This window comes from Gobio gobio, assembly GCF_949357685.1.
Source record: "Gobio gobio genome assembly, chromosome: 18".
Lineage (NCBI taxonomy): Eukaryota > Metazoa > Chordata > Actinopteri > Cypriniformes > Gobionidae > Gobio > Gobio gobio.
This window is the reverse complement of record NC_137111.1, coordinates 4,392,227-4,419,105: the sequence shown is the minus strand read 5'-3', so window position 1 is coordinate 4,419,105 and position 26,879 is coordinate 4,392,227. Positions and strand designations below refer to the sequence as shown.

The window sequence follows — 26,879 nt, the reverse complement described above, 5'->3', positions numbered from 1 at the left end:
ACTAAAGATACTACAGTATATTGTAGTATTTACTACACTTTGTTAATTTACTGTAGTATATTTACTATAGTATGGTTAAAAATACTATAGTATTTACTAAAGATACTACAGTATATTGTAGTATTTACTACACTTTGTTAATTTACTGTAGTATATTTACTATAGTATGGTTAAAAACACTATAGTATTTACTAAAGATACTACAGTATATTGTAGTATTTACTAAACTTTGTTAATTTACTGTAGTATTTACTATAGTACGGTTCAAAAAAACACTATAGTAATTTTACTATAATATACTACAGTGTTTTTTCAGTAATGTTTTTCAATGGATGTCGTTACATATTATATCGTTATATAATTTACAATGCTATTATATTTTGGGCAAGTAGAGTATTTTGTGGTAAATAATAAAAAGCCTGATAATGTCACTGCCTTCACGAGCTAACGTTACCGGAATTATCGTATATGGGGGGAGTGGGGTAAGATGAGCCAGCTGGTAAATTGACCCGTCCCCTTTTAACTTGCCAACTGTACACTGTTATGGTCACATGACCATATATTGTAGAAGAGGAAAAAAACATAATTTCTGCCAGAAGCACGGCACACATTTACATTAAAAACTGTTTTTGGGTTGTGAAAGTAATATTTTAGCACATTGCAAATTTATAAATATTTATTATCCATATTGGTGATTTAGTAATGTATAACAACATGCAAATCATTTAGCTATATATAGTTAGCCTGGTAAGCTAGTTTCATCCAAAATGGCAGCTATGGGGCAAAGTGAGCCAGATGTTGTGGGGTAAATTGAGCCACCTTAAGGCAGTGTAGTTAAGTTAAATCTCTGAAGTATAAACTGGTATCATTTCAATGTAATGCTAAACAATGGGATTAGTTTATAATTTTCTAAAGTTTGAGTTTGTTTGATTTTCAGTGACATTCATTCATTCTTATTCAGTTTTTATTTTATTGAATTTTACTCAAATTCTGTTTAGTCTGTTTTTGGGTAGGTTACACAATTTCATCTTCATTTGGTTGGTTTGATGTTGTTTAAGTCAGCTTTAAGAACAGAAATATGACTGTTTGTAAAAGGACATTTGAGTATTGAAGGTGTTTTTAACCTTAAAAGAGGTCAATTATCTTTACAATCTCACCTGGGTTTCAATCAGATGGTCCGTTTACACCCAGATGGTGCAACTTACCCACTGACTCGGATCAACTTACCCCTAAGCTGGGGTAAATTGAGCCACAGGAAGAAGCCATATTTTTAGAACCCTTTGTCATAGATGTCCCAGATGAAAAAGACTATTAAATGTATTAAAAATGCATTACAGTATATTTGTATTGTACTAAAAACATACTCAAGTACATGTCTAATGCATTTAATACATATTTTTCACCTCAGGGAATTCTGATAATTTAAAATGAGAGCAAACATCCTGGAATTACTGTAGATACGTTTCATTGAACTTCTGCCGTATTTTCTCTTATCTTGAGGATCACATTGTACGTAAAAAAATGGCTCATCTTACCCCACTCTCCCCTACTAGTTAACTATTTTAAAAAATGTAAGACACGCCCCCTACTCGTAAAGATCAACTCGTTCAACTCGTAAATACGATCTTTCCGATGTGACTTGAACCCACCACCACTGGAATTTGGGTCATTACAGTTAATGTTTATTTCCCTCCCAATACATTAAAACATTGCATGCAAGAAACATTTTAAATTAGGTTAATAAATATATAATATTTCCCCCATAGGTATCACTTGTTAGAGCTTTTGTAAAATCCCTTAGAAGTGCAAATATCAGTATAGCAATTGATGGAGTGAACTCTGTGATGTTGATTTAACTTAACACATATTTATTAAATTAATATATGTTTAACGTAATCATTTTTAGAGACTGAAATTATTACACTTTATAGAGTATTTTAGAAAGTATGGTATAGAAGTGCCTTCTTAAGTTAGCACAAATATTTAATTAAATTTGAATTACAATGCATAACGGCTGGAAATTCAATCATCACATTTCAAAATTAAAGTAGACTTCACTCTATTGAATACTGTAATAATTCTAAAATAGACCATCATAGCAGCATTATAACTAAATGTATTTTTCCACTGTTGGCACATCTGTGAGATGGGCATACTGGTTTTACATCTTTATGTTAAAACCTAATCTGACTGAGATTTCATAAACACTTTAATATTCTCAGTTTACTGCGGTTTTAAAGTGGTCTTACTCCACCTTACTTTCAGGGCTTATCGTGGCCTTAAGGTCTTACCCCAGTTAAGATGTGAAGCTCTTAACATGTTTCATGAACAGGCTGAATCTAATCTGCTTTATATTTCAAGAGCACTGGGCTGCAGCGCCACCTGCTGGCATTGAGATCATATGAGAATCACATTATCTGTACTGGAACATATACATTGAAGGATAAATCAGTTGTGAGGATTTCCACAAAGGCACTGGTTTCTAAAGAGCTTTGCTCTGCGATGTTGCACGCTGACGTGCCTTTTGGCCATCAAAAAATGTAGAACATAAGATTTTACCATACATTTATGATAGGGTGATGTAAAACATTTGAAAAATTATTTTGGTCAAGCTTGAGTATATACATTTAAACGTTTAATAAACAAAATAAATTAAATGGCTGATTAAATACGTCCACTCCACACTTATTTTTTATAATTTTTTTGCTATTTGTATGAAATTGTAAAAAAAAAAAAAAAAAAATTATTAACTGGATAGACAAAATATTAACTGGATGGACAAAATATGAACTGGATGGACAAAAATAATAACAGGGTGGACAAAATATTAACTGGATGGACAAAATAATAACTGGATGGACAAAATATTAACTGGATGGAAAAAATAATAATAAAGTGGACAAAATATTACCTGTATGGACAAAATAATAACTGGATGGACAAAATATTAACTGGATGGACAAAATAATAACTGGATGGACAAAATAATAACTGGATGGCCAAAATAATAACTGGATGGACAAAATAATAACTGGATGGACAAAATAATAACAGAGTGGACAAAATAATAACTGGATGGACAAAATAATAACAGGGGGGACAAAATATTAACTGGGTGAATAATTTATAAGTATAAATTATTTCCATAATCACTATGTCCACTCTGTTAGGTCGTCTGATTTAACAGGGTGGACATGCTAAGGTTGACCACATCAAATTTGAAAGATAAAATGGGTAAAAATAGACAATTAACAATAGCATAATAGAAGATCTCACTCACTTTCTCAAGTCGCTTTCCCTCCAAAGAAGCGAAGACTACTTTATGACAGAACGTTAAACAATGTTTATTTTTTCATCTTGCAGTCAAAAATAACAAAGTGGACAGTAAATTAAGGGACAAGCTAAAAACCTTGATTATTATTGCTTAAATAAATGTAATTATTAAAAAGAATATATACATTAGAGAGAATCTTTACTAATATATCCAACAATGGGATGGGGGGGGGGGATCACATGGTTGAATTTATCATGAAATTGGGATACACAGATCTGGGAACATAGGAAAAATGGCCAAATATGGGGTTTCAAAATGATGTAAAAAAAATGTTTTTAATAAACTTCAATGTGCTTATAATTCAAATGGTGTTATTTATGACTAAGACAGGTTTGACAATGATATTGTCCAACATTTTAAGGCAGTAACTTCATGATCTCTACAGGGGACAAAAAGGCTACCGATACAGGTCAGTATAAAGTCTGAGACCACTCCGATATTATTTATTACATCATATTGCATTTTTGTTTTTTATTTGATAGAATATTGCCATTTTCAAAAATGCAAAAGTCTGGAAAAATACATCCACTCACAATTATTGCACATATATCACAATGCACCATGACAAAATACTCATAAAAAGACACACTAATCACTATGAAAATGCTACATTAACAAACGGTATAATAACAATTCTATATAAAATCTGTAAACTCATGTAAAAGTAAACTTCATCCTCACGGGTTCTTCAGAGGTAGACAACTGGAAGCAACTCTACAACAAACAGAGTAAAGATCAGCTCAAACACACACACCTGATCTCCAGCACTCAGATCCAGAGAAACTCCTTTCATTCTTGTTTCAAGTGTGTTGTTGTGGAGGATTCTAGCTCTTCACAAGATTGTCTTCTCTCACACACACACACACACACACACACAGGTCTGTCACAGAAACAGCTCTTTGTTGATCCACATGAGTGTGTGTGTGTCGCTGGGTTTGCACTCATACTCGATGCTGCTGAAGCTGTTCCCCCACTGGCAGTGCTCCCTCTTGCTGTAGTTGTAGAACTTCACCTGCCAGACCGTCTCGAAAAGCCCGGCCTGAGTGAACTGTCCAGCACAGAAACACATCAGGACACACTCTCACTCTTACACTCGCATGCTTTAAAAACACACTCCAAAGGGTGGCTTTGCAGAGATACCATATTTTTGGTTCCCTGGTTACCTTTTTCTCCACTATAAAGAATGTTTTGTGGAATGGAAAGATTCTATGGATGTTAAAGGTATAGTTCTGACAAAAATGAAAATTAGCCCATGATTTACTCACCCTCAAGTGCATCTAGAGGATTATGATGGACAGATGCACTTTTATGATGGACAGATGCACTTTTATGATGATGGATGCACTTTTATGATGGACAGATGCACTTTTATGATGGACAGATGCACTTTTATGATGGATAGATGCACTTTTATGATGGACAGATGCACTTTTATGATGGATAGATGCACTTTTATGATGGATAGATGCACTTTTATGATGGATAGATGCACTTTTATGATGGATAGATGCACTTTTATGAAGGATAGATGCACTTTTATGAAGGATAGATGCACTTTTATGATGGACAGATGCACTTTTATGATGGATAGATGCACTTTTATGATGGACAGATGCACTTTTATGATGGACAGATGCACTTTTATGAAGGATAGATGCACTTTTATGATGGACAGATGCACTTTTATGATGGACAGATGCACTTTTATGATGGACAGATGCACTTTTATGATGGATGGATGCACTTTTATGATGGATGGATGCACTTTTATGATGGATAGATGCACTTTTATGATGGACAGATGCACTTTTATGATGGATGGATGCACTTTTATGATGGACAGATGCACTTTTATAATGGATAGATGCACTTTTATGATGGACAGATGCACTTTTATGATGGACAGATGCACTTTTATGATGGATGGATGCACTTTTATGATGGATGGATGCACTTTTATGATGGATAGATGCACTTTTATGATGGATGGATGCACTTTTATGACGGATAGATGCACTTTTATGATGATGGATGCACTTTTATGATGGACAGATGCACTTTTATGATGGACAGATGCACTTTTATGATGGATAGATGCACTTTTATGATGGACAGATGCACTTTTATGATGGACAGATGCACTTTTATGATAGATAGATGCACTTTTATGGACTTCAAACAGAAACAGTCATTCACTGCCATTATAAAGCTTGGAAGAGCCGGGACATTTTTAATTAATAATAAATAATATTTCAATATAACTCTTTTTGTGTTCGTCTGAAAGAAGAATGTCATGCACACCTCGGATGACTTGAGGGCGAGTAAATCATGGGCTAATTTTCGTTTTTGGGTGAACTATCCCTTTAATAAAACCATAGAAGCCACTAAAGAACCTCTATGTTCTTCTTCAGGCTTTATAATGCATTGGTGTTCCAAAGCGTCTCTCACCTGTATGTTGACTGGAACGGGTTGCCTTTCTCCACTTTTGGTGTGTGTTACTCCCTCGGTGTTGTACATGCCGGTGTACACTACAGACTGAGGGTCTTTAGTCTGCTGCTCCAGAGGAAACGTCACGCCGCCAACAGTCATGGATCTGAGGAGAGAGAGAGAGAGGAGGAGACTGACACGGCAAACAAAAATACACTGGCTAAAGCTCCTGTGATTTTATTCTCCTCTAAACCACTAGATGGCACAGAAACCTGCCTCAGCACTTCCAAAACATCAGTTTATAAAGGATAGTTCACTTCAAAATGAACATTTCCTGATATTTTCCTCATCCCAGATGTTCATGTGTTTCTTTCTTCAGTGGAAAAGAAATGACGTTTTTTGAGGAAAACATTCCAGGATTTTTCTGCACATAATGGACTTCAATGGGAACCAACCGAATCACTGCAGTTTCAGAGGCTCTGACTGATCCCAGACGAGGAATTTGATGTTTTTTGAAATATTTGTACATATAAATAGCAGATGAGGATCAATAAAACGAATGTCTATATTTTGATACATTCAATCATTTTGAGACAAAGGCAACAGTTTTTCAATAACAGAAGAATATGTAAAAGGGGCGAAAGACACAATAATTCACATGATAATAAACAGCAGCTGACTTTAACATTTATGACATGATTAGATTCAGATGGGAAATATCATATATTAAGTTGAGTGTCCACATTAATCGAGATAATCACTATATTCATAATGAAACCAACATATACTGTAAATCTATATTAAATTATTATGGGATCTCCTTCAATGCTTTCAGAATCGTTACTTTTTAAAATAATTTTGTTTCTGTTTTTTTCATATATATTTTTATATTAACATATTTTAATGCTTTACACATTGAAATTGCAACATCTGTCATAAAAAAGTGAAATATGTTATATTTTGTGTATGGAAACAATTGGCATCAAAGGTTACTGTAAAAATTTTACGTCATAGAAAAAAAACATGTATTCCCTATTTTGTATGTTATTTTTTTTATATCAGTACTTACAAAACTGCATCAAATTTGAAAAAGCTATTTAAATATATTACATTTTTATGGAAATTAATAAATAAAAAATTATAAAATAAGGACACTTTTTAGGAAGATGACTCAAAAAACATAAAAATAAACATGTTCCAGATTAAAATCTTAAAGACTACATTCAATTTTGTGTACATTTTTATATGTATTACAGACTGTGATGGTTCAAATGTTAATTCATAGAGGTTGATTTAAAAAAAAAAATTGGGATAGTCAAAAGTGCCCGTAGTTGCAGAAACACCCATATAATTTTCCATCAATAAATCATTTTCTTCAATCATACACTATGGGATTAATGCAAAGCACATATTTCTTAAGGTTTAGTCCCGTTGTATCCTATACTGACCTTTAATAGCTAATATGGGAATATCATTTATGGATGGAAAGCATGTGACGGAATAACTAAGGCCTAACTATTTTTAAATGAAACAGAAACTCGAGATTATTCAGATTGCAATATCTATTTGATTGACAGACATCGTAGCCTAGATCTGTAGTCCTACACACACTACAACACACAGTCAGACACACACACACACACACACACACACACACACACACACACACACACACACACACGGGTGATGGTGATGCCTTAATCGTCTGGATCTGACTGCCAAAGGAAGCAATCTGTCAGAGGAGACACAATCCTGCAGGATAAGCCCTACAATCATGACATCCCATATGGAGAAATCACGAGATGTCACGTCCAAAGTTTTCTTTTTTTTCACTATATATATGAGCAGTTAACCATGGTAGCCTATTTTTTGGAATATGCCATGTTTGAATGCCAAACACAATGAGATCAAATAAATATTCAGCATTACATGATCTCATTGGTACCATTGGTCATCTGTCATTTTACATCACATCTGCACGTTTAGGCTATTCTGTCTCAATGTTGATGCCAACAATAAGAGAATCAATATAAGTCCACTTACTAATAGACAAAGCATGATCTACTCACGTCGCCTCAACTGCTCCCGGTTTAACGACCACATCGACCTTGTATTTCGTTCCCGTCAATAATTTGATGGTTCTGGTCTGACCGAATCTCGTGCCGTCCGATTTGAAGAAGACGGGTCCGTTACTCGGGGTGGTTTTCAGCGAAACGCCGACTTTAATCAGCTGTGGTATGCCTGCCATGATGCCAGATGAAGCGGAGAGGCGGTCAGGTGTGAGGGAAGAGCTCAGGATCTCTCAGGCTGAAGTGAACCTGTGAGCCGCGATGCGCTCGAGTGGAAACCCGTGGAAACCGCATCGCAGAAAGCACGTCCAAAGTCATGTGTGCTGTTCCTGTCCATAATCCCTACAGTAATCCGAGCGCGCGCGCGCCACCTAATGAGATCAAGAGAGATTCAACGAGAGCCTTCAAAGAGAGCCTCAGATACAGCTATACAACATCCGTGCATTCGCTTCATTGAGCATTTCATTATGTACAGCTGCTCAATGTAAAGATCAGATGTATGCTAATAGCATGACAATATTACTGTGTTCTTGGTTTTGAACATGAATCATGACAATACCATGAGGGTTTGTCTCCATTAAAGTCCCCATGAAATGAAAATTGAAGTTTTTTGGCTCTTGGTATGAATATGTGAGCCTCACTGTTATCTATCAGCTGTGCTCCAAAACACGTGCACACATTATTACTGTTTTATACATGTTCAATGGCACTTAGTTCCCATTGTCTGATCGTTCCCTATCCCCTATATAGTGCACTGTCTGATCGTTCCCTATCCCCTATATAGTGCACTGTCTGATCGTTCCCTATCCCCTATATAGTGCACTGTCTGATCGTTCCCTATCCCCTATATAGTGCACTGTCTGATCGTTCTCTATCCCCTATATAGTGCACTGTCTGATCGTTCTCTATCCCCTATATAGTGCACTGTCTGATCGTTCTCTATCCCCTATATAGTGCACTGTCTGATCGTTCTCTATCCCCTATATAGTGCACTGTCTGATCGTTCCCTATCCCCTATATAGTGCACTGTCTGATCGTTCCCTATCCCCTATATAGTGCACTGTCTGATTGTTCTCTATCCCCTATATAGTGCACTGTCTGATCGTTCTCTATCCCCTATAAAGTGCACTGACTGATCGTTCTCTATCCCCTATATAGTGCACTGTCTGATCGTTCTCTATCCCCTATATAGTGCACTGTCTGATCGTTCCGTCCCCTATATAGTGCACTGTCTGATCATTCTCTATCCCCTATATAGAGCACTGTCTAATCATTCCCCATCCTCTATATAGTGCACTGTCTGATCGTTCCCTATCCCCTATAGTGCACTGTCTGATCGTTCCGTCCCCTATTTAGTGCACTGTCTGATCGTTCCGTCGCCTATATAGTGCACTGTCTGATCGTTCCCTATCCCCTATATAGTGCACTGTCTGATCGTTCTCTATCCCCTATATAGTGCACTGTCTGATCATTCCCTATCCCCTATATAGTGCACTGTCTGATCGTTCTCTATCCCCTATATAGTGCACTGTCTGATCGTTCTCTATCCCCTATATAGTGCACTGTCTGATCGTTCTCTATCCCCTATATAGTGCACTGTCTGATCGTTCTCTATCCCCTATATAGTGCACTGTCTGATCGTTCTCTATCCCCTATATAGTGCACTGTCTGATCGTTCTCTATCCCCTATATAGTGCACTGTCTGATCGTTCTCTATCCCCTATATAGTGCACTGTCTGATCGTTCCCTATCCCCTATATAGTGCACTGTCTGATCGTTCTCTATCCCCTATATAGTGCACTGTCTGATCGTTCTCTATCCCCTATAAAGTGCACTGACTGATCGTTCTCTATCCCCTATATAGTGCACTGTCTGATCGTTCTCTATCCCCTATATAGTGCACTGTCTGATCGTTCCGTCACCTATATAGTGCACTGTCTGATCATTCTCTATCCCCTATATAGAGCACTGTCTAATCATTCCCCATCCTCTATTTAGTGCACTGTCTGATCGTTCCGTCGCCTATATAGTGCACTGTCTGATCGTTCCCTATCCCCTATATAGTGCACTGTCTGATCGTTCTCTATCCCCTATATAGTGCACTGTCTGATCGTTCCCTATCCCCTATATAGTGCACTGTCTGATCGTTCTCTATCCCCTATATAGTGCACTGTCTGATCGTTCTCTATCCCCTATATAGTGCACTGTCTGATCGTTCTCTATCCCCTATATAGTGCACTGTCTGATCGTTCTCTATCCCCTATATAGTGCACTGTCTGATCGTTCTCTATCCCCTATATAGTGCACTGTCTGATCGTTCCCTATCCCCTATATAGTGCACTGTCTGATCGTTCCCTATCCCCTATATAGTGCACTGTCTGATCGTTCTGTCCCCTATATAGTGCACTGTCTGATCGTTCCCTATCCCCTATATAGTGCACTGTCTGATCGTTCTCTATCCCCTATATAGTGCACTGTCTGATCGTTCCCTATCCCCTATATAGTGCACTGTCTGATCGTTCTCTATCCCCTATATAGTGCACTGTCTGATCGTTCTCTATCCCCTATATAGTGCACTGTCTGATCGTTCTCTATCCCCTATATAGTGCACTGTCTGATCGTTCCGTCCCCTATATAGTGCACTGTCTGATCGTTCTCTATCCCCTATATAGTGCACTGTCTGATCGTTCTCTATCCCCTATATAGTGCACTGTCTGATCGTTCCCTATCCCCTATATAGTGCACTGTCTGATCGTTCTCTATCCCCTATATAGTGCACTGTCTGATCGTTCTCTATCCCCTATATAGTGCACTGTCTGATCGTTCCCTATCCCCTATATAGTGCACTGTCTGATCGTTCTCTATCCCCTATATAGTGCACTGTCTGATCGTTCTCTATCCCCTATATAGTGCACTGTCTGATCGTTCCCTATCCGCTATATAGTGCACTGTCTGATCGTTCCGTCCCCTGTGCATTGTCTGATCGTTCTGTCCCCTATATAGTGCACTGTCTGAATCATTCCCTATCCCCTATATAGTGCACTGTCTGATCGCTCCCTATCCCCTATATAGTGCACTGTCTGATCGTTCCCTATCCCCTATATAGTGCACTGTCTGATCGTTCCCTATCCCCTATATAGTGCACTTTCTGATCGTTCCGTCCCCTATATAGTGCACTGTCTGATCGTTCCGTCCCCTATATAGTGCACTGTCTGAATCATTCCCTATCCCCTATATAGTGCACTGTCTGATAGTTCCCTATCCCCTATATACTGCACTGTCTGAATCATTCCCTATATCCTATATAGTGCACTGTCTGATCGTTCCCTATCCCCTATATAGTGCACTGTCTTATCGTTCCCTATCCCCTATATAGTGCACTGTCTGATCGTTCTCTATCCCCTATATAGTGCACTGTCTGATCGTTCTCTATCCCCTATATAGTGCACTGTCTGATCGTTCCCTATCCCCTATATAGTGCACTGTCTGATCGTTCTCTATCCCCTATATAGTGCACTGTCTGATCGTTCTCTATCCCCTATATAGTGCACTGTCTGATCGTTCCCTATCCGCTATATAGTGCACTGTCTGATCGTTCCGTCCCCTGTGCATTGTCTGATCGTTCTGTCCCCTATATAGTGCACTGTCTGAATCATTCCCTATCCCCTATATAGTGCACTGTCTGATCGTTCCCTATCCCCTATATAGTGCACTGTCTGATCGTTCCCTATCCCCTATATAGTGCACTGTCTGATCGTTCCCTATCCCCTATATAGTGCACTTTCTGATCGTTCCGTCCCCTATATAGTGCACTGTCTGATCGTTCCGTCCCCTATATAGTGCACTGTCTGAATCATTCCCTATCCCCTATATAGTGCACTGTCTGATAGTTCCCTATCCCCTATATACTGCACTGTCTGAATCATTCCCTATATCCTATATAGTGCACTGTCTGATCGTTCCCTATCCCCTATATAGTGCACTGTCTGATCGTTCCCTATCCCCTATATAGTGCACTGTCTGATCGTTCCCTATCCCCTATATAGTGCACTGTCTGATTGTTCCCTATCCCCTACATAGTGCCCTGTCTGAATAATTCCATATGCCCTATATAGTGAACTGTCTGAATCGTTCCGTCCCCTATATAGTGCAATGTCTGATCGTCCCCTATCCCCTATACAGTGCACTGTCTGAATCGTTCCGTCCCCTATATAGTGCTCTGTCTGAATAATTCCCTATCCCCTATATAGTGCACTGTATGAACAATTCCCTATCCCCTATATAGTGCACTGTCTGAATCATTCCCTATCCCCTATATAGTGAACTGTCTGAATTGTTCCGTCCCCTATATAGTGCACTGTCTGATCGTTCCCTATACCCTATATAGTGCTCTGTCTAAATAATTCCCTATCCCTTATATAGTGAACTGTCTGAATCATTCCCTACCCCCTATATAGTGCTCTGTCTGAATAATTCCCTATCCCCTAATCAGACAGTGCATTATATAGGGGATAGGGAACAATCAGACAGTGCACTATATAGGGGATAGGGAACGATCAGACAGTGCACTATATAGGGGATAGGGAACGATCAGACAGTGCACTATAAAGGGGATAGGGAACAATCAGACAGTGCACTATATAGGGGATAGGGAACAATCAGACAGTGCACTATATAGGGGATAGGGAACAATCAGACAGTGCACAATATAGGATATAGGGAATGATTCAGACAGTACAGTATATAAGGGATAGGGAACTATCAGACAGTGCACTATATAGGGGATAGGGAATGATTCAGACAGTGCACTATATAGGGGATAGAGAACAATCAGACAGTGCACTATATAGGGGCTAGGGAACAATCAGACAGTGCTCTATAAAGGGGATAGAGAACAATCAGACAGTGCACTATATAGGGGATAGGGAACGATCAGACAGTGCACTATATAGGGGATAGGGAACAATCAGACAGTGCACTATATAGGGGATAGGGAACAATCAGAAAGTGCACTATATAGGGGATAGGGAACAATCAGAAAGTGCACTATATAGGGGATAGGGAACAATCAGACAGTGCTCTCTATATAGGGGATAGGGAACAATCAGACAGTGCACTATATAGGGGATAGGGAACAATCAGAAAGTGCACTATATAGGGGATAGGGAACGATCAGACAGTGCACTATATAGGGGATAGGGAACAATCAGACAGTGCACTATATAGGGGATAGGGAACAATCAGAAAGTGCACTATATAGGGGATAGGGAACGATCAGACAGTGCACTATATAGGGGATAGGGAACAATCAGACAGTGCACTATATAGGGGATAGGGAACAATCAGAAAGTGCACTATATAGGGGATAGGGAACGATCAGACAGTGCACTATATAGGGGATAGGGAACAATCAGGCAGTGCTCTCTATATAGGGGATAGGGAACAATCAGACAGTGCACTATATAGGGGATAGAGAACAATCAGACAGTGCACTATATAGGGGATAGGGAACAATCAGAAAGTGCACTATATAGGGGATAGGGAACAATCAGACAGTGCACTATATAGGGGCTAGGGAACAATCAGACAGTGCTCTATATAGGGGTTAGGGAACGATCAGACAGTGCACTATAAAGGGGATAGAGAACAATCAGACAGTGCACTATATAGGGGATAGGGAACGATCAGACAGTGCACTATATAGGGGATAGGGAACAATCAGACAGTGCACTATATAGGGGATAGGGAACAATCAGAAAGTGCACTAAATAGGGGATAGGGAACGATCAGACAGTGCACTATATAGGGGATAGGGAACAATCAGACAGTGCTCTCTATATAGGGGATAGGGAACAATCAGACAGTGCACTATATAGGGGATAGGGAACAATCAGAAAGTGCACTATATAGGGGCTAGGGAACAATCAGACAGTGCTCTATATAGGGGTTAGGGAACGATCAGACAGTGCATTATAAAGGGGATAGAGAACAATCAGACAGTGCACTATATAGGGGATAGGGAACAATCCTCTAACTTCTCCCTAATATCTGAGGAAGATAATTGGTGACTAAGAATGATGTAGAACCCTTTGATGCTTCTACTTGGTGAAATCACGTTCACAAACATACGTAAATAACTTGGACATAAACCCACAATTGTTTTAAAACATATTTTGGGTCGAATGGACAAACCCAACCGGTTAAAAATGTAATTTAGCTGGCTTTGTCCATATTTGACCCACATTTGGATTGAAACAACACAGAGTGTTTTATTTGTAAAGCACTTTCACAATACATATTCACAGAGAATGCTTGTAACAAAGACATCATTGCTGTGTAAATACCATGGTATACCATATTTGAACTGGCAATCATTCAATAAAACAACACGTATCAATTATTAATACAGTATACAGTGCTGAAACATCGCAGTACTGCTTGTGTGTGTCTTGTTCTGACTGTAAACGTAAAGAGACACAATAGATCAGGTAATAAGATAAGAGATGATGAATATAGATAGCATAACATTTCTCTCACTTCCTCTCAAAACCACTTGTGAAAACCCCTTTCATTCGGTTGATTTGTCAACAATCATTGAATTTACCATCAACATTTTAAACTATTGGATGATATTTCAAATCCTCAGATGGGTGTTGCACCTTTGTTCTGTTCATAAACGGCGAACACAGCGACCGCAGGCATGCGATGTACATCTCTTTTGTAACACCTCTTGTACTCCTTTCATTCGACTTCCTGTGTTGTTGAAGTAATAGTCCCACAGATGCACTCCTCAATGGTTCATTGAAGCACCACATTTCAGTAAAGGACCTTAAAAACGTTAAATGGCGTTTTTTAGATATTAAAAGTGGCATGAAAAATGCTTGATACATTTGTTCATAGGGTCAGAATGGACTGAAAACAACTCTTCCTCTATCAGCGACAGGCGTTCACTCATCATGGGTTTATTATCACTAAACACACGGGTGTCATCGAGCCTCTGACACATTTACTGTGTGCTGAAAACACAGAGGAAACTGGGCTGACCAAGTTAGTCAGGCAATGTGCAACTTCCCTTTCACCAATATATGTCTATAACTGTCAAGGCGAGGTTACGCGTCACAAACTCAGAAGCGTATGGGTCTTATTCACCACTCCCTGTAGAGACAACACACGCTCTGGAGCTCACAGCGATGGAGCCAACAACAATCAGGGAAGGATACTTGGTGAAAAAGGTAAGAGTGATTCTGGTGAAATAGCTTTTCTATGTGATGTGTCATAAGCAAGAATACTAAGCTAAGACTATCAAGCACTGTGATGATGTTTTGTCATTTTTTTCCCCTTGCTTCATTTTTGGGAACTTAAAGGGTTAGTTCACCCAAAAATGTAAATTCTGTCATTAATGACTTCCCCTCATGTCGTTGGACACCCGTCAGACCTCCGTTCATCTTCAGACACAAATGAAGATATTTTAGTGTAAATCTGATGGCTCTGAAAGGCCTCCATTGGCTCAATGGCACTTTACACTCTCAAGACCCTTAAAAGACACTAAAGACGTCGATACAAAGTCCATCTCACTACAGTGGCTCTACAATAACTTTATAAAGACGAGAATAGTTTCTGTGCGCAAAAAAACCCTAAATAACGACTTATATAGTGATGACCGATTTCAAAACACGGCCTCATTAAGCTTCGAAGCGTTATGAATCAGTGAGTCGATTCAGCAGTTGAATCTGAATCATGATTCGACTCACTGATTCATAACGCTTCGAAGCTTCATGAGGCCGTGTTTTGAAATCGTCATCACTATGCAAGTCGTTATTTTGGGTTTTTTTGCGCACAAAAACTATTCTCGTCTTCATAAAGTTATTGTAGAACCACTGTAGTGAGATGGACTTTGTATCGACGTCTTTAGTGTCTTTTAAGGGTCTTGAGAGTGTAAAGTGCCATTGAGCCAATGGAGGCCTTTCAGAGCATCAGATTTACACTAAAATATCTTCATTTGTGTCTGAAGATGAACGGAGGTCTGACGGGTGTCCAACCACATGAGGGGAAGTCATTAATGACAGAATTTACATTTTTGGGTGAACTAACCCTTTAAGTGGAAACATCCCACACATTTTATCCACATTGTGACTCCTTTGGATTGAACTCTTACAAATAGCTCAATTTTTGAGATGATAACAACAATAATTTGTGCAACTGAAAATACAGTATAGTAGAATTCTGACCGCAAGATGTGTGTGAACTGAAATACAGAACTGAAAGTGCCAGAAATTGAATGCTTGCACTTCACTAAATTCTTTTTCGATTGTGCTGCCAATGCTTTATGGGAAACCATTTGTTTACTTGAATCAAAGCTCTCGGTTCATTTGGTCATTTGGTCAAGCTGAAGTGTTCTTGTTCTGCAGGGCACAGTGCTGAACACATGGAAGGTGGTGTGGGTGGTGTTAGCAGACGATGCCATTGAGTTTTACAAGAAGAAGACCGACAACAGTCCGAAGGGAATGATCCCTCTGAGCGGGTCGACGCTAACCAGCCCGTGCCAGGATTTCACCAAACGAACGGTGGAGGAATCACACGTCTTTAAAACCAATAGGGTACAACAGGGCTGAAGGCACACCTTGTGCTTTTCATTACTCCCATTTACATTTACATTTATGCATTTGGCAGACGCTTTTATCCAAAGCGACTTACATTGCATTCAAGGTACACATTTTACATTTTTGTCAATTCTTGCTTTCCCTGGGAATCGAACCCATGACCTTGGCGTTGCTAGCGCCATGCTCTACAGTTTGAGCTAGAGGAAAGCTATAAGAAATACTGCCATAGTGTATGAGTGAGGAACAAAATATACATGTTCATATTGAACATTTATAGAGCAACAGATTTTGTGTGAAAATAAATCATAAAAGTGGTTTATTCGTGGTTAATCGTATAAATGTATGAGGTGGCAAATCCAGCATTGACACAATTATGTTAAGTTAATACTTTAAGTTCAAAACAATCACTTAAGCAAAGAATTAACTATTTTGATAAATAAAATAATAATTTTTTGTCCAATACTGTCATTAAAATATGCTTTTAAAAATATAGAAACACGTTCATTTTAAAAAGTAGATCCCATAATAATGTAATATAGATTTACAGTACTAACTATAAATATATTTTATTATTATAAATATGTTGGTTATTATAAAAATGACCCCGGGTAAAACTAATCCCGTTCGAATAGACCCGCTGTAAAAATGTACGGTAAAATTCCGTCATTTCCTGTTTAAAAGTAGTTTTTGGCGCGTTTTGCAAGCATGTAGGCGCTTGAAGAAGCACTTGGTTGCGTTATAGGTGGTGGGACAACAGTATTTTCCGCATACCATTTAAACCAAAAAGAAGATCGAAAGCACTTAGTAGAGGCACATCTTCCTCAACTTTAGGACATTTACTTACAACTTCTCGATAAATCTGTTCCCAAATAGTGTGATTATGCACCATGGTCTCAAACTGCCTCTGAAACCGGCGTTCTCTCCAAACCGAGCCAAGCGTTTCCTCCCTGCTCCAGTTTCGCGATTTTCTTGTTGGCGCCATGTTGTGTGTTTGCTCACGTGATAACAGGAAGCAACTGTGGTTACTGTGGTGCGTAAAGCGAGTTACCCCTCCCACTTCTTCTAGTTTTACTGAGATGTCTTATCCCGTGCGAATTGGCCATTAATATTACAGACGTCCTGAGGTAAAATGACTTTACCCCCACCTCCCCATGTTAAAGTAATCCCGTCCGAATAGGGCTTAAGACACATCTGAGTGTGTTGATGATGGGATGGCGTTACTCTGCTATGACACTTGTTCACACTGCAGTGAGAGGAAAGCGCTTCTGCAGAATAACACCAGAAACTAACGCGGATATGATGTCATTGACAGGCCACGCCCTCACACATCCCGGTTCCTCGGTTTAAAGAGCTTCTCACCATTTACAAATAGTTCAAGACATTTGGGAAATTGTAAGTCCTCAACTGAACACAATATATAACACTGGCCTAGTGGTGTTTGGATATTTTACTGAAAAAATGTTACATAGTGCAGCTTTAACAAGTCCTTTGTCTCAAAATATAGACATTCATTTGATTGATTCTCGTTTGCTACTTAAATCTACAACATTTAAAAAAAAAAAAACATCAAATATTAGATCAGATGTCACCCGAGATCACGTCAAGGATCAGACACATTTTCACGTGCATCTTGAAAAGCAGATGTTGGGAAAGTGCTGAGGCAAGTGTTTGTGCCATCTAGTGGTTTAGAGGAGAATAAAATCAAAGGAGCTTTTAGCCCAGTTGTACCCTATATACTATACCTCTGACATATCTCGATTGTTTCATTAATATCATCATCTGCTCTTCAACAGCTTGTGTTTAAGGTCAGTTCCGCTAAGAAACAGGACCATTTCTTCCAAGCGACACACCTGGAGGAACGGGAGCTTTGGGTTAAAGACGTCAGGAGAGCGCTCACTTGTTTAAAGGGGGGCAAGAAGTTTGCCAGGAAGTCAACGCGCCGATCCATTCGATTGCCGGAAAATGTGAACCTGAGGTATTATTTCAGTTATAAAACTGCACTGAACAAAAATTATACTTTTGGACCAACTTAAAAAAAAAGACAATACATTTTGTCAGTAAACTACTATAAATAAAGACAACTTTGAAAGACCTTAAAGTCAGCATGAAAGGGAAGTTGCGCTGGTCTTTTTTCCTCTATTGTGTCGTATATCGAGTTAAACGCTTGTCAAACAAGAACAAATGTTGGGCGGGGCTTGAGTGTGTCTGTGGGGAATTGATTGGATGGTTGTGGTTTGCTATTGGTGGATCTCATGTGAGTGACAGGTGGCCCCGCCCTTGTGCCAGTAAACACATCAACATGAATTTAAACAAATAATGATGTGCACAAATAAATCATTTAGAAAAAATGCTGCAATGTTCCATAAAAAAATTATGAATTGTCCATTTTGATTTCAAGGTGACTCTAATGTTTATTGTGATGACCTTTTAAAATACGCATATATATATATATAAACAACAGAAAAATGGATAAAACCCACAGTATTTGCAGTTAAGCTTGCCAGTACATAGTCATACATGGTCAATAAGTCATAACAACTTATTTTTACATTACTTCAACCCATCAAAATGTTAAGTTTTTTAAGTTATATGAGATTTAACTAAAGTCCCACTGAAGTGCCTTGAAACCCACAGCATTATTAAATGGGCTGATGTAATTTCCCCCGAAATGGCTCCAGCTGTTAGTAGCTCCTCCCCTTTTGTGAAACAGCCAATAGCGTTTTGTTAATACCACAGTTTGACTAGAGCCTTTCTGTTTGGTAAAGCCACAGTTTCCTCCTAATCTCTAACCGTTTATCATCATAATCTCCTCCATATCGCTTTGAAATACAGCCTTCTGTGCAGAATTCAAACGGCTCTGATAAATTTGTTGCGCTCTCATGTCTCTAGTCTAGACCAGAGCTGTTGGTGTATGTGTGTGTGTGTGTGTGTGTGTGTGTGTGTGTATGTGTGTGCGCTGCGGCAGAGCGTGTGAACCTAACATGAAACCAGACTTCATTCGCCTCTACTGAAAGTATATTTACACTGTCTGAATCATTTCCTAAACAATATACATTGTCCACTATGTGTCACCATGTAGAAAACAGTAAATGTGTGAACAACTGACCGATTTCAGCCACAGTTTCAGCATCTATTTATAGTTTAGGGAGGGGGGGCGGAGCTTCAGATTCTAGTGAGCATTTGATTGGACGGAAGATGTGATGAGAAGGTGAAGTCATAAAAAGCTGTGCGTTTTGAATGCTTATATTTCCTAAAGGTGAATTTTGTCATTGTTTTGGAACACACTAATTCCTAACCTTAAGGCTAACAGTCATACTAAAAGATTAAAAACTTGATTTCATTGGGCCTTTAAGTCAGTTAATGTAATTTAAGTTGAAATTACTTACACAAACACTATTTAAACAAAAATGTTTAACTTTTAGTCAAATTGGAAAAAATCAACAACCCAGAAACCAGGCAAGAAACCAGGATTGTCCATTAGACCAGTATAAAAAGTACTTCAAATAAAAGGCACAGTTGTTTCACTTTTTTCAGTGTGGATCAGAATTTGTGATTTGTCATTGGGTGAAGCTCAACCTGTTGGATTGATTGAAAAACAAAGTCGCTATGTTGTGCTAAAACTTGAGAAATGTGATAAAGTTTGAAAGACCCTGCTGTGACTTGTTAAAACATTGCGTTTGTTCTGTCTGTCTTCAGTGAACTGTATATTTTAATGAAAGATCAAGACACAGGTATTAAAGAGCTGAAGCTAGAGAAGGACAAAAGGCTGTTTAATCACTGTTTCGCAGGTAAGATATTCCTTTCATAGTCAAAACCGGTCTTAAGCCAAATGATCACTGAGGTCTCTCTTTCGGTAAATGTCCTGTATCTTCTGTGTTGATCTACTTGCAGGAAACACAGTGGTCGACTGGTTGATCTCCGAGGGGAAGGCCAGGAACAGACCTGAGGGACTGATGTTGGCCAGTGGACTGCTCACTGAGGGATTCCTGCAGCCCGCCGGAGACGTGTCCAAAGATGGGGCAGAGAAAGGAGCAGAGTGTGTTTTCTTGGACCAAACGGAGGCTCTTTATTATTTTGTAAGTATGCAAATCATACAGGGCGGGACTAACTATTGGCCCGATTCCAAAACCTAGTGAGCTGTCAGAAATTGTAGGGGTACAACAGCTTGTCACTGGGGCAGAACACTTAAACAGGACCTATTGTGCTTTTTCCCTGGTTGATCTTTCATTATTGTGTGATGTTGCAGTTCTTCTCTATATCAGTGTCAGTGTTTCTGAACTCCTGAAACGCCTCCATCTTGAGTTCTTCTGGGAACAAACACATCACAATATTTCTCATTATAATAATTCATACACCAAATAAAGGGGCGGGGCCTGGTTGAGTTAGTTAGTTGTGTAGTCTCTCTGTTCTATCCCGAGGTCTACTGTAGTCAGCCGGATCCGGGCCGTATCCAGATCAGATGGTGGACCTGCGCCCAGAGAAGACCAACGCATGACCCTGAAGTGTCTGAGAGACCGTGTCAATTAGACTCCCCCTGAAATTGCCTCATCTACACGGCATCCTCAATAAACCCGTCTCCGGCATGATGACTCCGATTGTTCAAATATTACAATTTAATAATACTTAAATCGATATGTCATCCTCAATAAACCCGTCTCCGGCATGATGACTCCGATTGTTCAAATATTACAATTTAATAATACTTAAATCGATATGTCATCCTCAATAAACCCGTCTCCGGCATGATGACTCCGATTGTTAAAATATTCCTATTTAATAATTATTTAATCGACACATCCTCCTCAATAAACCCGTCTCCGGCGTGCTGCCTCTGATCTTTCGAATATTCCCATCTATTATGACCTCTGACTTGTAAAGTTGCCAGAATAATAATCATAAGCTGTTTGTTAATTGGCCAGAGGAGAACTGCCCCCCCGACTGAGCCTGGTTTCTCCCAAGGTTTATTTTTCTCCATTCTGCTCCTAATGGGGTTTTGGTTTCCTTGCCGCTGTTGCCTCTGGCTTGGCTTGCTCAGTTGGGGACACTATATTTTTTCAACTAAATATCCAAATAAATCTAATTATTAAACTAAATTAACCATATAAATTAATTACTGATCTAATTACTGATCTAAAGCCCACATTGTCACTGTATGATAATTGAAATGAGCTTTTGACATCACCATTTTCTCCAGAACGGCTATACAGCTGAATAAAATTCTGTTGCATTATTTTCCTGTTTAACACTGTGAAGCTGCTTTGAAACAATCTGCATTGTTAAAAGCGCTATATAAATAAAGTTGACTTGACTTGTCTAGTGTGTTGGAACTGCTGGTTAAGGTAAGGGGCGGGGCATTTCCGAAACACGCTGGAATCGCTTGACCAATCACAGCACACTGCTCCAGCCGACCAATCAGAGCACAGTGTGCTTTTCAGAAGGAGGGGCTTCATAGAGACAGGAACTAAACAGAGCGTTACTGACAGACTGGGAAAAGAGGAGCCGCAACAATGGAGAATATGAGGGAAATAATGTTTTTTGACATTGAAAGGCACAATATGTAAATTTCACCACTAGAGGTCGCTTATTCGAAACAAAGGTGTAGCTTGATGACGCCTTGATTTTGCGGAATGATGGGTGTTGTCGTCTTCACCTCTACAGCCGGTGGAAAAGAATCCGACGGGACTCGGGCAGAAATTTTTTATTCTGCCGCAGACGAGCTTTTGCTTCTTCCGCTCATGCTTATGTGTGGGAACGCAGAGCTGTTTTATCATATTACACACATTTGTTGAAAGTTATGTTATAATGCTACTCTTTAAGATGCGTTTTGGTCGATCGGATCACAAGTAGACGAGGGGGACACCGTCTCTTTTGTCCACTTTTGACCACTCCTGGCCTGATTTCTTCGAGGGGAGGGTCTATGGGCGGGTAAATGTATGTGTTTTTCAGATCTTTAGATCTAACGGCAGTTTACATATGAATACGCTCAGACGACGGAGAAACACACGGAGGGCATCAGCTTTAGTTTCTGCTCTGACAGACTCAAGACCAGCCGAACGCTGTGAGTGTTAGAGATCAGGAATGGAGAGAGAACATTTTTCATCTTCAAACCAAACTTGGGTCTCCATCCGACAAATTTTAAATCCTGTCTGGCAAGTGCACTTCCCATAATGTTTACACGTTAGGTCAGTCGGCGGAGAGTAGGGGGTATTTTAGAGGCTTGGCCATTGCATTTGACCTCATGACCGCAATCTGGTCTAATGTGTTTTCCCTCTGGAAGTGGTTGAAAGTGGACACGCTCAAAGCGTTTTAGACCCTGTTTACACCTGTATTTAGCCTCGTCCATATCTTATCGGATTGACGAAAGCAGGGCCTTGGAGTAGTAACATGTACCCTAAACACACTACTATGGACCTTATATAGGGGTAAAAAGGGGTAGGGGTACTAAGTTGTCCTTTCAAGGGTTCTGCCCCCAGTGGAATGCTGTTGTACCCCTAAAGGTACAATATAGATCATATCATATTGTCCACATGCTACAAATTTAGGTGACATTGCATGACGTGTTTAAGGCATGTACAACAAACAACAAGACGAGAGCTGTTGCATGTGTGTTGATTTGCAGGCAGACAGTGGATTCTTCTGTGAGGGTTACTCCAGTGATGAAGACGTGATCCTGAAGGAGGAGTTCAGAGGTGCAATAGTCAAACAGGGCTGTTTGCTGAAACAGGTAAGATAAAACATACCAAGTTCTGTCATGAAACTCTAGATGTGCAGGCTGACGGGTCCTTAACGCAACCTGCTGACAATTATACCGTTAACTACATGGCTCAAGCTGATTGGTGCCAGTTGCATCTGCAGCCAATGAGCTTTCTCCTCAACAATTGAATAGTTGGTCAGGGTTTGCTGTAGCAGTTTGAGAGGAGAACCCCTCCTCCTTCCCCAGCTCCACCTGTATAGATTAGCTACAGGTCATTTTATAGCTTTTTTAATGACCTGTATTTTATAGCATTTTATTAGCTACAGGTCATTTTATTTGTGCAGCAGCAGGATATCTTACAAGCATATATTTCGCAGTTGTAGGCGGGTCTATGCTAATAGGGCGGAGTCCGTCAGCAGTCGTGGGTGGGTCTATGCTAATAGGGCAGAGTCCGTCAGCAGTCATGGGCGGGTCTATGCTAATTGGGTGGAGTCTGTCAGCAGTCATAGGCGGGTCTATGCTAATTGGGTGGAGTATGTCAGCAGTCATTGGCGGGTCTATGCTAATAGTCATAGGCGGGTCTATGCTAATAGGGTGGAGTCTGTCAGCAGTCATAGGCGGGTCTATGCTAATTGGGTGGAGTCTGTCAGCAGTCATTGGCGGGTCTATGCTAATAGGGTGGAGTCTGTCAGCAGTCATGGGCGGGTCTATGCTAATAGGGTGGAGTCTGTCAGCAGTCGTGTGTGGGGTCTATGCTAATAGGGTAGAGTCTGTCAGCAGTTGTGGGCTGGGCCTATGCTAATAGGGCGGAGTCCGTCAGCAGTCATGGGCGGGTCTATGCTAATAGGGCGGAGTCCGTCAGCAGTCATGGGCGGGTCTATGCTAATAGGGCGGAGTCTGTCAGCAGTCATTAGCGGGTCTATGCTAATAGGGCGGAGTCTGTCAGCAGTCATAGGCGGGTCTATGCTAATAGGGCGGAGTCCGTCAGCAAATGTGACCTCACATTGCATAGAATCTGCAAACGGCTTGTTCTGAGACACTGCTTATGATTTATGGGGATTTAAATAAGAGGAGTGTGTTGATTTTTACCATTATAGGCTGGTTGTGTACACACACTGCCGACACACATTTATGTTCAAACACAATATAAAAGTGAATTTTGCATAATAGGTCCCCTTTAATAAATGTCCATGTTAGTTTACAGTGCATTGTCTACTTTATTTCCTATACAGGGTCATCGGCGAAAGAACTGGAAGGTCCGAAAGTTTATGCTTAGAGATGATCCTGCTTATATCCACTACTATGATCCCACCAAGGTAAGCATGTTCCTGTCATCTTCAAGTATATACACTCTTCAAATGTAGTATTGAAACGTCCGTTTGCCTGGTCTGTCTGTGTCTGTAAGGGTGAGGTCGATCCCCTCGGCTCCATTCACCTGCGAGGCTCAGTCGTGACAGCCGTGGAGTTTGTGCCTGATGGTATGAAACACAACATGATGACAACAACACACACACACATATATGCCAAATTCTAATGAGACACAAAATCTGTCATGAACGTTTTTAAACTGTAAAGCAGTCATCGTCCCGTGGCACTCTTTATTTGATCGCCTTTTTTCATATCATATATTTGAATAATTATCATAAATTAGGTATCATTCGAAAGCTTAGGAACTCAAAATTCATCCTGTGAAAACCGTTTTAAAATTGGACGTTGCGTTACCATGGAAATGGTACTTTAAATTCTTCTAGCGGGCTCCTCCCCCTAGTGGGCGGTGTCACGTTTCATATTACAACATTTATTTTAACTACTTTATAATCAAAATCTTTTCTAATCTTGACAAAACACATATCGTCGGAAAGGTCTGAGTCTCAAGGTTCCATATTTGGGGACCGTTTTGTGATGGAAGTGACATTTGGACAGAAATTTACAGGAAAATGCATCAAAAAACAATCAATGGAATTTCAATGAAACTGGTGGCTATTTTTGGTATTGCGCATAAACAAAATCTCATGGGAACTTCAATTTTTGTGATATCAACTTCAAATTTGGAACACAACTTGGTTAGACATATGGCTTTGATTTTATAGTAATTGTAAATGAAAACATTTTTGTAAAATATATATTTTATATAAAATAAAAAATATTTAGTACAGTATTTTTTATTAACAGTAAATTCATATTTTGAATTGCTTTTACTTCAGCAATAATCTGCAGAGTGTTCGCTTTTAAATAAGACCAAACTCAGGTCTATATTCCAAAGCTTTCTTGAATTACAGCCCTTTAAGTTTGGATAGTGCTTTTTCACGTGTATTCTCAAAAAGGGGGGTGACAGTTAAGGGGTTAAACAAATATGAAACACAACATGATGACAACAACACACATATATGCTAAATTCTAATGAGCCTGTAAAGCATTTAAACAATATAGAAGGTATGCAAATGTGTCTCTCTCTTATAAACTCCTGCAGCCAAGAGACATGAGGTGGATGGGAATCTCTTTGAGATCATCACTTCGGATGAGACGCACTACTACCTTCAGGCGGCTACAGTGGATGAGCGCAAGGACTGGATCAAAGCCATACAAAGTGTTGCAAAGTCCGGAAAATAACAGCGTTAGATCCGTCCGGTTCAACAGACTCGTCCTTTAAAGACATGTGTTTGAAAGAGAGTGTTGTCTGCGCACCAGATATGTCTCCTCGTCAGCATTTTCTAAAAATGAAACATTTGTTGTTTCTGCACTTTCCGCATTTGATAAGGCTTTCTAGCAATCATGTGACACATTTTCAGTTTGAGACAGGATGTGTGCAAATGTGTTGTTTCACCAGTGACAGATACTGAACGCCTTTATCTGTCCATCCAGAACTGTCAGCGCAGTGGAAAGCGTGTTCGGGGAATCTTCAATGCCCAGCATTTTCCTGTCTTTATTTAAAGCAGTAGCACTTCCTGTTTCTCGTCTAGAGTTGCTCGAGATGTAAAAAAAACTGTCACATCACAGCCCTACTGCTATTCCATCATTTTATGACTATATAAGCAACCATGCATTCACAGTGAAAGTACTCGGAGCAACACCATACACGTGTGTTATATAGCTAGCATTAAAGGACGCTTGTTTCTGCCACAGGTAATTGCAACTCTTTATCTCACAACCTTCCTCGCTCAGAATTGTGAGATCAAATGTCGCAATAATGTACTACTTGCACAACTACTTCTGTGTTCTGCTTATTACAACTCAGGAGTTTCAAAACCTTCATACGTGACAACACAGATTATTAGGACCCACTTTATATTAGGTGGCCTTAACTACTATGTACTAACACTTTAATTAATAATTTGATACAATGCACTTATTGTGTATACATGTTTTTACATTGTACTTACATTTTAAAAAATACCTGCATGTAGTTACATCTGTAATTCATTTCTGTAGTTACATTTGTAATTACACATTTGACCCTTCCCTTACACCTAACCCTACCCTTAAACTTACCCATACCACCACACCTGTCCCTAACCCTACCCTTAAACTGACCCATACCACCACACCTGTCCCTAACCCTACCCTTAAACTGACCCATACCACCACACCTGTCCCTAACCCTACCCTTAAACTGACCCACACCACCACACCTGTCCCTAACCCTACCCTTAAACTTACCCATACCACCACACCTGTCCCTAACCCTACCCTTAAACTTACCCAAACCACCACACCTGTCACTAACCCTACCCTTAAACTTACCCATACCACACCTG

The 26,879-nt window shown here is 39.6% G+C and overlaps 2 protein-coding genes across 3 annotated transcripts; one reads left to right on the top strand and one right to left on the bottom strand.

Annotated features, from left to right (window-relative positions):
* Positions 1–3,324: 3,324 nt before the first annotated feature.
* On the bottom strand, positions 3,325–8,116 carry cnrip1b (cannabinoid receptor interacting protein 1b). 2 transcript variants are annotated; one of them, XM_079843019.1, is made up of 4 exons: positions 7,831–8,116; positions 5,783–5,927; positions 4,282–4,382; positions 3,325–4,048 (listed from the first exon to the last, which is right to left on the bottom strand). In XM_079843019.1, exons 1-4 carry the CDS (start codon positions 8,007–8,009, stop codon positions 4,012–4,014), a joined length of 462 nt encoding a protein of 153 aa, XP_079699145.1. In that variant the 5' UTR covers positions 8,010–8,116; the 3' UTR covers positions 3,325–4,011. The 2 variants fall into 2 exon arrangements, with proteins under 2 accessions (XP_079699145.1, XP_079699144.1); XM_079843018.1 differs by lacking the exon at positions 3,325–4,048 and having other exon boundaries at positions 4,101–4,382.
* Positions 8,117–14,976: 6,860 nt separating this feature from the next.
* plek (pleckstrin) lies at positions 14,977–26,530 on the top strand. The gene is made up of 9 exons (XM_079842856.1): positions 14,977–15,062; positions 16,239–16,394; positions 18,224–18,405; positions 20,127–20,218; positions 20,322–20,506; positions 23,050–23,154; positions 24,357–24,440; positions 24,530–24,602; positions 25,595–26,530. Exons 1-9 carry the CDS (start codon positions 15,021–15,023, stop codon positions 25,732–25,734), a joined length of 1,059 nt encoding a protein of 352 aa, XP_079698982.1. The 5' UTR covers positions 14,977–15,020; the 3' UTR covers positions 25,735–26,530.
* The last annotated feature ends 349 nt before the right edge of the window (positions 26,531–26,879 follow it).

Excerpts from the sequence above, each read along its gene's own strand:
- plek (XM_079842856.1), top strand. The coding sequence starts at position 15,021 with ATGGAGCCAACAACAATCAGGGAAGGATACTTGGTGAAAAAG. Across the intron at positions 20,507-23,049 it reads CGGAGGCTCTTTATTATTTT|GCAGACAGTGGATTCTTCTG; the intron begins GTAAGTATGCAA and ends GTTGATTTGCAG. Across the intron at positions 24,441-24,529 it reads ACTACTATGATCCCACCAAG|GGTGAGGTCGATCCCCTCGG; the intron begins GTAAGCATGTTC and ends TGTGTCTGTAAG.
- cnrip1b (XM_079843018.1), bottom strand. The coding sequence starts at position 8,009 with ATGGCAGGCATACCACAGCTGATTAAAGTCGGCGTTTCGCTGAAAACC. Across the intron at positions 5,928-7,830 it reads CCGGGAGCAGTTGAGGCGAC|ATCCATGACTGTTGGCGGCG; the intron begins GTGAGTAGATCA and ends CTCTCTCCTCAG. Across the intron at positions 4,383-5,782 it reads CCGTTCCAGTCAACATACAG|TTCACTCAGGCCGGGCTTTT; the intron begins GTGAGAGACGCT and ends TGTGCTGGACAG.